This window comes from Mus caroli, unplaced genomic scaffold, assembly GCF_978045245.1.
Source record: "Mus caroli unplaced genomic scaffold, Mus_caroli_1 scaffold_8, whole genome shotgun sequence".
NCBI classification, from domain to species: domain Eukaryota; kingdom Metazoa; phylum Chordata; class Mammalia; order Rodentia; family Muridae; genus Mus; species Mus caroli.
Genome location: NW_028227263.1, coordinates 23844873 through 23858410, shown reverse-complemented (window position 1 = coordinate 23858410; position 13538 = coordinate 23844873). Strand labels below are relative to the sequence as shown.

Here is a 13538-nt window from a genome sequence, read left to right as displayed (position 1 = left end):
TTACAAAAGGTGTTCCTAAGATTTACTGCAAACCTGTTCCTGTTCTGCCCTGGGTCAAAGGTATTAAGACAGCAGCGGAAGAGTCCAGCTGCCAGTGAAATGGCTCCCGGAGTGACCAGTGGGGAAGCCAAATCATCTCAGCCAGCTGCCAACCAATCGCCAGGGTCATTCTGAGGGTGCTTGGTCATGATGTCAGAGTGTGATGGCAAGGAGGAGCCTGGAGGTTGGACCAGCTGCCCCCTCAGGAGCCCAGTTCAATTCTCCAGCAGTGCTGACTTCACAAGGAATCTTTCCCTAGGGCAACAAACCGAGGCCCTACAGCCCATCAATTATCCACTACAGCCTACGGGGGGGGGGGGGGGGGGGGGGGGGGGGGAAACCTGCCAGGACCTGCCTGAAGGCTGTAAGCTGGCCTGCAGGCCAGGAGAGCAGCTCAGCTCTAGATTTCGAAATCTAAGTAGACTGCAATCCAGAGCTCCAGGGGTGGAGTACAAGTGGGGTTGGAAGGATGACAAGCAAGACAGGAAGACACCTAGGAGCAAGTCCAGGTGGAAGGAAGAATGAGGCGAGCCATTTACCACTTCATTTTACTAGACCAGAGTTCGAATCCACAGTCAGAGACTAAAGTGACCACACCCCCTGAAAAACAGCCCAATCCTGGCAACATTTGAAGACACCCCTCCCCCAACCTCCACAGGGAGACAGCTAACTGGATTACACTACACTCACACTAGCGCTCAACGCTCTTCATTAGCAAGACAGAGGGCAATGTTATATATGCAGTCACATGGAACAGGGTTAAATAACACTAGCTGACACGGTGTTAATTTGAATCCCAGCTCTCAAGAGGCTGAGACAGGAGGATTGCCACAATTTCAAGACCACCTTGCGTTAAATACCCGGCCAGCCCAGGCTGCATAGCAAGACCATGTAAAAACCAAAAACCAAAGAAACAAACAAACCCCAGGCAGGAGAGATGGTTGGGTATATAAAGGCCCTTGCCACCAGTTCCCCAGGACCTACATGGTAGAGGGACCGATGTGTATACAAATAAAAAAAAAAAAACACAATAAAATGAATTATTTTCTTAAGACAAAGTTTCTCTGTGTAGCCCTGGCTGTCCTGGAACTCACAGTGTAGACCAGGCTGGCCTAGAACTCAGAGATCCACCTGCCTCTGCCTCTTGAGTGCTGGGATGAAAGGCTTGCGCCACCCAGCTTTTCGGAGGGCACAGCTGTTGTCTTTGTATGTTTCGGTAACAGCTTCCTCATGCCGCTTTGGGGAACTATCCCTTCTCAAACCAAAGTCTGAAGTTCACCTAGGACTCATCACTGCCCTCTTCCACCCCTCTGGTCTGGTAATCGTCCTGTGACATCCTCTTGGTCATCCAGATCTCAAGATCACGGTTACTTTTGAAAGTCATGGTGAAATGAGACAATTCTGCAGTGAATGAGGCAGGGAGCAGAGGCCCGAGCAAATCCAAGGAACAAAACCTCAGTGGCAGGGCGGAGCCCGCTCCCACTCTGAGCCTGTCTTTCTTTCTATCTGGGTTTCAGCCTCTGTAACTGGCATCTTAGGCCTGAATGTGGTAGGCTATGCTATGCATTACTGGACATTTAAGTTCATCTTAGCCTCCACCCATTAGATGCCAATTATACACCTAACCTTGCCAGTCCTGACACCTCAAGGTGCCTCCAGACATGTCCAGCTTCTCAGGATGTGGGGACAATCAGAAGCCCCCTCTGCTTGTCCATCCCCATTTCCCCTCTCAGTTGGGATGTGTAGAGCAGGGGCTGGGGACTTGGCTAGTGCTTATTGCACAGGTGTGACTGCCTGAATTCAGATCCCCAGCAACCACATAAAAAGGCAGACATGACTACACACATCTGTAATCTCAGGAGCAGAGGGCAGAGACAGGCAGACCTCAGGGGCTCACCCCAGTTAGCCCGACAAGGCAAACCAGAGAGCTTCATGTTCAAAGTGAGACCTTCCACAAGTATCAGCACAGCCGTGTTGTGTGTGTGTGTGTGTGTGTGCGCGCGCGCGTGTACATATGTAGGGACAAGAGCTGGAGCAGTTTGTGGCATGGCCAGGCAGGTGTGTCACTGAGAAGCAGGATGTAGCAAGGGTCTCGACAAGATGGAAACAAAGCCACTGGCAGATGTTAACCTCTACCTTCTCCTTAGAGTTGTTGGCAGGATAAAAATGTTAATACATTTTTATAAAAGTGGATTGTTTTGTTGTTGTTGTTTGTTAGATGGGGATTCTTGGTACAGCCCTGGCTGTCTTGGAACTCCCTCTGTAGACCAGGCTGGCTTTGAACTTAGAGATCAGCCTGCCTATTGGTTCCCAAATTGGGAATTAAAGGCCTGTGTGCCACCACACTCAGCTACTACGCAATTTTATAAAATTCTTAAAATAGTGCCTTATTATAATGTATAGTAAGTGCCTGATAAACTGAATTATGGAAAGAAAGAAAGAAAGAAAGAAAGAAAGAAAGAAAGAAAGACAGACAGACAGGCTCAGAGTGGGAGCGGGCTCCGTCCTGCCACTGAGGTTTTGTTCCTTGGATTTGCTCGGGCCTCTGCTCCCTGCCTCATTCACTGCAGAAACGTCTCCTTTCACCATGACTCCCAGCACTTGGGAGGCAGAGGCAGGCGGATTTCTGAGTTCGAGGCCAGCCTGGTCTACAAAGTGAGTGCCAGGACAGCCAGGGCTACACAGAGAATCCCTGTCTCGAAAAACCAAAAAAAAAAAAAAAAAAAAAAAAAATCACCATGACTTTCAAAAGTTACTCTTCTGTGCTGGCCGGCTGTGCACCTGGGCTTCACGTTTTGATTTTCTTCCTGCACTCCTGAACTTCCTTCCCCACCTTCCTCAAGCCCAAGGCAGTGAAAGGAACCTACTAGTTTGCATGTGCAACCACCTTCATCTCCTTCCCCAGGCAAGCACCCAGGCAAGCAGCTCTTCCCCTCTGCAGGCCACACCCTGACCCGACAACTTCCCATTCAGACTCCTTGGGGCTCTAAAAGCCCCTGCGCAGTGACTAAACACAGGCCTTAGAATCCAACAAGGGGGGGTTCCCCTTAGGAGCTACATAGAAGGCTCATGTGCCCTCTCCATTATTCTCAAATCCCCGCTGGATGTCCCCGCCTTCCTCTCACAGCCGAGCACAGGAAAAGGATCTTTTTCACTCCCTCCCTACAGACTGTCCCACTGTCCTCCAACATACCTCTTAGAAAGTAGTTGTCACCTTTGAAAAACTCAAGGGATGCTACAATCAAAGGTTCGTTCTAGGGGGTGGTGATACACACTTTTACTCCCAGCACTAAGGAAGCAGAAGCAGGCAGATCTCTGTGAGTTTGAGGTCAGCCTCGTCTAGGGTGAATTCCGGACAGCCAGGGCTGCAGAGAAAGCCAAGTCCTTGCAAAGCCTCGGTTGCAGACAGGCTCTTATATATCCACTAGCAGCTGCTGGCTCTTACCCTACCCACCACACACTTTTGCACCCAACCCCAATTCAAGCCTGCTGTTCGCCACCACTTCACAAGCCTTCTGTTTCCACCATTTTCCTCAAAGGCCAGATTCCCCTCCCTCCAGTCTCCATTTTGAAGCAGCTATTGGCCACACCCCCCTCCGTGGTTCTTCCCAGAACAGCTTTCCCTGTCTACTTCTGAACCTTTGGGATACTCTAGTCCCATCTGCCTGGGAAATACCTCCTTGTTCCAGCTCCAAAGCTCTGTTCTACACACCCACGGAAGACTGGCTCCCAAAACCACCCTCTAGCTCCTACCCTCCCTGGATGCTCAGAGCTCTTCCTAACTGCCTGGCAAGAACTTCGAACTTCATGACACAACTGCTCCTCCACACAGGTGGGGGCGGAGGGGGGAAGCATCTACCACAATTACTTTTGATCCCTGAAACCAAGGATCCTTTGCACACTCATCTCCTGAGTCCATCTATGCACCGGGAAGGAAGACTATGTGGGTGATGGTAGTCCTTTCTGGGTTTTGTTTAAAGTTTTACTGTTGTTGTTGTTGTTTGGTTTTTGTCTGTATAGTTGGTTTTGTTTTGTTTTTTTTCCTAGACAGGATCTTACTATGTAGCTCTAGCTGTCCTGAAACTCACTCTGTAGGCCAAGCTGGCTTCTCCCTCACAAGTGCTGGAATTGGACTAGTGTGCACTGCTACAGCCCGGCTCCAGGTCTTTAATTAAAGTAATGCACATGCACGTGTACTTACATTAAACCCTGCTGATGGGTTCAGATAATCCTTTCTACTCCTGATCCCCACTCCCTTCATTCCTATGGTAACCACCATCACCCCACCCCACCCCCACCCCAGCTATCTAAAGACCTTCTATATCTACTCCAAGTCTGAAGTCTCACCCTCAACCAACTCACCAGGTAGAACTGCATGTGGTGCTTTCAATAGAAGCGAAGCTGTCTCCAACAGCTTCTCCTACATGTTGAAATAGAAAGTTATAGGCCTGCAATGACTCAGAAGATAAAGGTGCCTGTGACCAAGCCTTGTGGCCTGAGTTCGAGCCCTGGAACCCACAGAAGAGCCTAAGGAGAGAAACAACACCCTGACCCCTTCCCCAGTTGTTCTCTGTTCTCCACCAGCCAGGAGCAGCATGCCCCACCCCAAATACACAACATGTAATAAAAATGTTTAAATAATGCAGTCCCTTCTGCGGCGCTCACGCATCTTACTTCCATTAGCAAATTAGTCTGAGGTCTCTTTTCTGGATTCTCTGAGCTTTAAGCTTTGCACTCCCGGCCAACAGGCCTACTTGCTCCCAGAATGTTGTACATTCTCATCCTGAGTTTTTGCAGTTTCCTGTCTGGAATATGGCCTCCTCCATTGTCCACACACTGTTTACCAGCTATGACAAGCCCCAGGTAAACAAAACAGCCCCTAACTACGTTCAACAAGCGCCCCTCCTCCAGCTTCTGTTGAGAAGGTGCTGTTCTGGTGGCCAGTAGCCAATGAACATGTCTTTGTGAGCAATGTCCCAGTGTTACCATCTCAGTGCACCCAGCACGTAGTGGAGCCCACCCAAGGGGTGGATTCTTTATTCTCTCTGAACCTCAATTCCTCAGATAAAGAGAGAACCTTTAGAACCGCACCCCCAGGGATCACCGTTAAGCTAGGACAAGGAACAATTAAGTCTGGCCAGAGTAAACATGCACCGAGGCATAAAAGCTGGTTTTGCTCTTAAAGGTAGCAGCCACTTAAGCTCTTAGACTCAATGATCTGCAAAAAAGCTGCGTCGCCCGCACAGGTTAGTAAACCCAGGTACTCTCGGTCTGCGACCAGACTAACAATGGCTGAAACGCTTTCTGCACAGTGCTTGGCACAAGAGATCGCTAAGCATTCGCGCTCCGGCTGTTAAGTGGTGCCGCCGGGCCACTGAGCCGTGGCGTGGTCTGAGGTCCCCAGAATCCCCTGGGTGAGTCTAGAGGCCCCCTCCCGCCGCGGAGGACAACCAGGGCGGCGGGAAGCAGGATCACGTGTGGCGCGATGCTACTCACTGAGCCACAGCTCCAGCGCCGCCGCTGCCCCAGGGCCGCCCTCCGCCGACTCGGTCCCTGCCGGGGATCCGGTCCCCGCTGCCACTGCCGTCGCTGCCATCTGCCCAGCCCAGCGCTGCGGCCGCAGTCACTCCTGCCCAAAAGCTGCAGCCACCGCCGCCGCCTAGCCTTCGCTCCAGCTGCCGACGCGGCAGACACTGAGAGGCACGTGACGGGGCGGGCCCTATTGGACACGCCCATTTCTGGGCCCTGTCCCGCCCCCATGCACCTCCTCCCGGCCTCCTCCAATTCACTAGGTCTTTTTGTGTGTGTGTGTGTGTGTGTGTGTGTGTGTGTGTGTGTGTGTGTGTGTGTGTGCAAGACCACTTGAAAGGTCAAAAGTCAAGCTAGTTAGGTATTGATTGTCCCCTCTTCTTCAGAAGCAGGGTTCCCAGAAAAGATACTTGACGCCTGGCTAAATCTGAATTTCAGATAAAGAATCATTCTTTCAGCATTTTTATTAAGGTCTTCTCAGAGTGTCTTCCATTCGGGGTTCTGACACACTTTTTTTTTAATGACACATTACATCATAATTCATAAAACACTTATTTTTATGAAAAGATAGTTTTCTCAAAAACAGGTCAGAGGCAGGCGGATTTCTGAGTTCGAGGCCAGCCTGGTCTACAAAGTGAGTTCCAGGACAGCCAAAGCTACACAGAGAAACCCTGTCTCGAACACCTGCCCCCCACCCCCCCAAAGAAAAAAGAAATAAAAAACAGGTCGTGATTCTCATACCCTAAGAAGTGAACACACAGGCGGGCGTGGTGGCGCACGCCTTTAATCCCAGCACTCGGGAGGCAGAGGCAGGCGGATTTCTGAGTTCGAGGCCAGCCTGGTCTACAAAGTGAGTGCCAGGACAGCCACGGCTACACAGAGAAACCCTATCTCAAAAAACCAAAAAAATGGGCTGGTGAGATGGCTCAGTGGGTAAGAGCACCCGACTGCTCTTCCGAAGGTCAGGAGTTCAAATCCCAGCAACCACATGGTGGCTCACAACCATCTGTAACAAGATCTGACTCCCTCTTCTGGAGTGTCTGAAGACAGCTACAGTGTACTTACATATAATAAATAAATAAATAAATCTTTAAAAAAAAAAAAAAAACCAAAAAAAAAAAAAAAAAAAAAGAAGTGAACACATTAATTATATATAAACATACCTTTTTCTAACTGTTTTTGAGTTAAGGTCTCATGTAACCAGCTGGCTTTGATCACTGCATAGCTGAGGAGGACCCAGAATTCTTGGTCATCCTGCCACTGTGGTACACACTTGATTACAAGAATGTACTACCAGTACAGCTTTGTTGTTACAGTTTTTGTTTTTGCTTTTTAGAAAGGGTCTCTCACACTCGTTAGTCCAAGACTGTCTTTGAATGATAAAAGCTAAGATCCTAAAAACCTGTAGTAAAATCCTTTTGCCTCAACCTCCCAAAAGCTGGAACTACAGGTGTGAGCTACCATGCCAGCCTAACATGAAATATTTTCCTTTATTTAACTCTTGAACTTAAATGAAGGAATCAAGTAGATGTTGTATTAATATGTCCACAAGAAAAGCCAAAGGGAAAAATCTATGTAAAAATAAAGGACTGTTGAGACAAACATGCAAATAGGCATAAGACTGGCTCCAGCCAGTGGAGAAAGAGGTCTGTCCAGTGGACAGGATTTATATGCATGTCTAGAGGCCAGAATAATTTTGCCATTGCTGTCAATGATCTACTACTAACAGCTCTGCTAAGACTGAAGGAGGCCTTAGCCTGGAAGGCAGTCAAGACTGCGCACAAATTCCCTCTGAAGCACCGATTCTTCCCCACTGTCCCTATCATTCCCCACCCTCAATGCCACACCCCAGTATGTATACACACACACACACACACACACACACACACACAGAGAAGGATTTTAATTTGCGTAGACCTGGATCACCAGCATATCAAATGGTGCTTGGCATACCAGTAAGTATCTGTTGAATGGACACATAAATAGTGGGGACAGTCAGGGGTAACTCTAGGACTTTAGGCATATCATAATCCCAAATGTACAAACATTTATTTTTAAGTTTTTATTTGTATGGGTGTTTTGCCTGCATATATATCTATGCACCACATGCAAGCCTGGAGCCTGAAGAGGCCAGAGAGTGTGTCAGATTCCCTGCAACTGGAATTGTAGACAGTTGTGAGCTGCCATGTGGGTGCTAGGAATTGAACCTGGGTCCTCCAAAAGAGCAATACATACTCTTGACCACTGAGCAACCTCTACAGCCCTACTTTTAATCTTTTAAACACTATGCATATGTATGTGCATATGTGCGATATGCATGTTGGTACAGGCACACACATGCCACAGTGTGCTTGTGGAGCACAGAGAACAGTTTTATCGAATTGGTTTTCTCCTCTCACCCTTATATGCCTTCTCAAGATGGAAGTCATATCATTATGCTTATATGGCAATCACTTTTACCTGCGGAGCCCGTGAGAGGGCTGCAAATATTTATGTTTAAATAGACATTTGCTGTCATGGCCATGACGGTACACACTTGTAAACGGAGCACTCAGGAGACTGAAGCAAGACTGTGAGTCAGACTGCACAGTGAGACCCTGTATCAAATAAGTACTATGAACAAGTACTAAGTACTAAGTACAAAGAAGCTGTTCATAGTAGTTGTTACCTATTGTCATAGCACTAGGAAGGATGAGGCAGGAGGATCCTGAGTTTGAGGCTAACCTAGGTCTACATCAGTGAGACCCCATATCAAGAAAAACAAGGGCTGGGGAGATGGCTCAGTGGGTAAGAGCACTGACTGCTCTTCCGAAGGTCCTGAGTTCAAATCCCACAACCACATGGTGGCTCACAACCACCCGTAATGAGCTCTGACACTCTCCTCTGGTGAGTCAGAAGACAGCTACAGTGTACTTATGTATCCAGAGCGAGCAGGGCCGACCGGAGAGAACAGAGGTCCTAAAAATTCCATTCTCAACAACCACATGAAGGCTCAGACCCATCTGTACAGCTACAGTGTACTCACATACATAAAATAAATGAATCAATCTTTAAAAAACAAAGAACAACAACAACAACAAAAAACAAGAACACTTGGTGTGATGTAGCTTAGTTTCTAACTAACCCTATCCACATACCTGACACGCTGGTATCCTTAACAATCTTCAACACCATGAAGCTAAACATGTGCATGTGTGACAAGAAACTGCTCTCTGCGTGCAGGCTCTACGCTAATCCAGTTCTTTTTCTTCGACAACTCAAGCTGCTGCAATAAAGCCCCACTCGCTGGTGTCTGTGACAATGGGCATCCATTTCTCTCCTTTGACTGGAAGCTTGGTGGTACCAAGGTCCCATAAGGCCCCACCTCTGTCGTCAGAGTGTCTGGAGAAGGCCCCCTCTTGCTGCAGATGTTCTGGATCCTTCCTGTGGTTTGACCTCACTTGTGGAGAAGAGACAGAAAGCAGCCAGCCCTCTAGTCCTGTTTGCTCAGTCTCTGGGTTTTGAGATAGGATCTTAACTTTCCCTGGCAATCTTCTGTCCCTCACCAGTGCAGGAATTTCAGGCTTGAGCCACTACAGCCTCAGCAGAGCCCTCTGTTTATAAAGACATCAATCTCTCACCAAGAGAACCTTGATCTCTCATCAATCAAGGGAACCTTGCCCCTCAGACCCTCACATAAATCTGGTCACCTTACCAGGGCCCTGCCTCTAAGATCACAATGGGGGTTGGGGCTTCAGGCACAGGCAAGGGGTGGCGGGTCTATTTCATTACATTACCCAGGTAAAGAAAATTTTATTCTTTAATAAAATTGTGTTGTTAGAATATCCATCTATGTTACCTGACTTGGGTCTTTTGGGAATCTTTTCACATCTCTGCAAACTGTTGATAATTGAAAACAATGGTGAATTATTCTTATTCATAGACTTGTAAATGAATACTGTCCAGGCAACACACAATCCCCTTCCTGTGGAAAAACCAGTTCTACAGCCATTTGCATATTTATTTCAATATTTTCAGTCTAGATACTGTTCTTTGGATTCTCCTTTGAAGTAGTTTTAAAATCTCACCAGTTTCTTCATCATTTTTTAAAGACAGGGTTTCTGTAGCCTAGGCTAGACTCAAACTTGACCTGTAATGGAGGATGGGATTCTAAGGGACACTACCAGGCCTGGTTTGTATATAGTGCTGGGATTGAACCGAGGGCTTTGTGCATGGTGGTCAAGCACAATGCCAGCTGAGCCCCAGCCCCCTTCATTATTCTTAACAGTTCATCTCTTAAAAATTCTAGAACTGGGTGCATACTCTTGATCCAGCACCTGGAGGCAGAGACAGGAAGATCTCTGTGAGTTCATGACCAGCCTAATCTACATGAGTTCCAGAATAACCAGAGCTACTAGGGGAGACCTGAAGAAAGAAGAAAGAGAGAGAGAGAGAGAGAGAGAGAGAGAGAGAGAGAGGAAGGGAGAGAGGGAGGGGAGGGGAGGGGAGGGGATTCTAGATAGTGGTCTATCTAGGGGTACATACCGTTATTCCCAGCACTCAGGAGACAGAAGTTGGTGGATCTCTGAGTTCACGGCCAGGCTGGTCTACTGAGAGAGTTTAAGGGCAACCAAGACTAGACAGAGAAACCTTATCTCAAAAAACCAAAAGAGGGGGCTGGAGAGATGGCTCAGTGGTTAAGAGCACCGACTGCCCTTCTGAAGGTCCTGAGTTCAAATCCCAGCAACCACATGATGGCTCACAACCATCCGTAATGAGATCTGACGCCCTCTTCTCATGCATCTGAAGACAGCTACAGTGTACTTATTTACAATAATAAATAAATCTTTAAAAAAAAAAAAGAAAGGGAAGAAAATTTAGAAAAAAAAAAAAGAAGAGAATTTAGCTCAGTAGTGGAGTGTTTGCCTAGCATGCATAAGATCCTGGCTTCAAGCTCCAGCAAACAAAACAGGGGCAGCGGTAGCAAGGATCTCAGGGAAGGGCTCTTTAACGTCCAAGGCTAGCACAATTTGAGCAGCAAAATAAAAGGCAGGCTTAGTGTTATATGGCTTTGGTCCCAGCACTTGAGAGGCAGAGGCAGGCAGAGCTCTAAATTCAAGGCCAGTAGTCTCCATAGAGCGAGCCCAGGCCAGGCAAGGATACCAAGAGAGACTTTATCTGAAACAGGAAAAAGCAAAGTTGCGTTTAGAATAATGTAACAACTATGCACAAGTCGGTATCGATCTGCTGGAGGCATGCGAGGCGGTGCCTTACCTCTCCTGAAGAGACTTCCATAAAATTCCTCTAATTTCTGCAACCACACCCCTCAAGAAGGCAATTAGCAGCTGTCTTCCAAAGAGTACTGGCTCTTTTTCTACCACCCTTCTCTACCCACAGCGCTAGACAGGAGAGAAAGAAGGCTAGAGAGGAAAGGGGATGTCTGCATCATTAGACTACTTCCTGCTGATTAGTGATGTCGAGTTCCTTGGGGCAACTTTGATCTTTGCTGGCAAGATATCTAATTTCTTCTTCTTGTCTCCTTTTGGTAGATTATTCAACAAACCTCAATGAGCCTCAACAAACCATAACAAACCACAGGCAACCAGCAGCTCCCCTACCAGGGCTCTAGCATTTCTATAGCCTCTGGAAAATCCCCAGAATTCCAAACATCACACACTGGCAAAACCACCACTCCCTTGCTAGAGCACGAGGCAAATCATAGTCAGTTGCTGTGGGCAATCAGAAGCAGTCCCATATCCCACACCTGGGATTAAAATGAAAATCCATCCCTGGGGGCTGGCAAGATGGCTCAGCAGGTAAGAGCATTGACTATTCTTCCGAAGGTCCTGAGTTCAAATCCCAGCCACCACGTGGTGGCTCACAACCACCTGTAATGAGATCTGACGCCCTCTCCTGGCCCGTCTGAAGACAGCTACAGTGTACCTATTTATAACAATAAATAAATTTTAAAAAGAAAAGAAAATCCATCCTTATTAAAAAAAAAAAAAGTAAAATTCTCGGGAGCTGGAGAGATGGCTCAGAGGTTCTGACTGTTCTTCTAGAGATCCTGAGTTCAATTGCCAGCAACCACATGGTGGCTCACAACCATCTGTAATAGGATGTGACGCCCTCTTCTGGTGTGTTTGAAGACAGGGACTATGTACTCATATAATAGAATAAATAATTCTAATTAAAAAAAAAAACAAACAAACCAAAATTCTCACTACATACCAGAGCTCTGTAAAAGGATAAGGTAATTAGGTAATTGTATTAGAGGTTGGTTTACATCAGACTCCTGCATAAAGGACAAGCACCTGGAAACATTGTAAAGAGGTCAATTAAATATAAATAGATATAAATATAAACAGAAAGTGTCTTGCTTCCACATATGATAAATCCTGTATGTTTATTTTAAAGATTGACAACGCTAGCTAAGCAGAATATATTAAGTAAGATACAATTTTTGCTTAGAAACAATTTGATAAGATAAATTTCTTCAAAAATTGGGACTATTACCTTAAATGGCCATATTTAATATTTGAGAACATGACAATACATATTTCTGCTAATATCAAACAGTTGTATCTATATTCTCAGAGACATTTTAATTATAAGTTGTTTTTCCCAAAAAGAGACGATTTGTAATTTTCAGTGTAAAAAGTGTGCTCCCAGAGCTGGCCCTGCCTACCATGCTGTGGTGGTTGAGCTAGAGATGTTCTCCCCTTATCCTTTGTTACCCACATATGGCAGACTGGGGAGCTGCCTCGGAGGTCATGAGAGCAGGAGAGTTAGCCTAGCCCGTCAGAGAGCAGGCCCTACACCTCAATTGGACAGCACAATAGAGCTGCTATGGGTGCCAGCCCTGAGGGCATGAGAACAGGAGAGCTGCCCCTGCCTCTTGCTGGCTTCACCCCAGCGCAGTGCTTAAGAACTTGCCCTAGTGGTGTGGGTGTGGAAGAGCTGACTACCACCTAGGCCCAGGTCCAGAGCTTTGAGTTGGCCCACCTCAACATCCACCCCATCTATAAACTGCTGGAGCTCGTGAAGGGGCCAGTGCAACAGATCCACAGCTTCAGGATCTCCATGGCACCAGGCAACAACAGGATAACCTAGAGGAGTCCTGACGAGAATCCAATATTAATAGTGTAGCAGGAGCCAGAGGCCTCCAACCAGACTAATGACTCATTGTAATGAACATTTTCAAGTAAAGAAGTGTGGACAAAAATGTATATATACCATGTAACAGACTGGCACACTGCAGCTTCCAGGAGAGAGGGGGGTTTTCTCTTTTCTTTTCTTTTCTTTTCTTTTCTTTTCTTTTCTTTTCTTTTCTTTTCTTTTCTTTTCTTTTCTTTTCTTTCTTTTCCTTCCTTTCTTCCTTTCTTCTTTCTTTCTTTCTTTCTTTCTTTCTTTCTTTCTTTCTTTCTTTCTTTCTTTCTTTCTTTCTTTCTTGTTTGTTTTTCGAGACAGTGTTTCTCTGTGTAGCCCTGGCTGTCCTGGAACTCACTTTGTAGACCAGGCTGGCCTCGAACTCAGAAATCCGCCTGCCTCTGCCTCCCAAGTGCTGGGATTACTTTTTTCTTTCTTTCTTTTCCTCTCTCTCTCTCTCTCTTCCTTTCTTTTCTCTGTTTCGAGGGTGGAGGGATGGGGAGATGGGTGGGACTGGGCGCCCAATGTGAACGACACAAAGATTCAATAAAAAGTTAAAAAAAAAAAAAAAACCACACTGCCAGAGACAGGCTCTGCCCTTCCAAGAGCAAATGATTCGCTTTACGACGTTCTCTAAAATTAACCCTGTTATCATAACTTTTACTCCTGCCCATGGATCAATCCCTAGGTCACTGCATACTGACAGCAGTCACCATATTTCTTAGAGTCATTCTATTTAAAAATAGATTGGTTGAAAAGCAAGATAACCAACCACATTAAATGGGCTTTTCACTTTTTTTTTTTTTCTTTTTGAGACTGGGTTTCTTTGTATAGCCCTCGTT

The 13538-nt window shown here is 46.6% G+C and overlaps 1 protein-coding gene across 1 annotated transcript in view; it reads right to left on the bottom strand.

Annotated features, from left to right (window-relative positions):
* Positions 1 to 5728, bottom strand: part of Gga2 (golgi associated, gamma adaptin ear containing, ARF binding protein 2) — a 34846-nt gene extending 29118 nt beyond the window's left edge. The window contains exon 1 of the mRNA XM_021167457.2: positions 5536 to 5728. Within this exon, the coding sequence (XP_021023116.1) occupies positions 5536 to 5635 (100 nt within the window). The 5' untranslated portion in view covers positions 5636 to 5728. The remainder of the gene's footprint in view (positions 1 to 5535) is intronic.
* Between the last annotated feature and the right edge of the window lie 7810 nt (positions 5729 to 13538).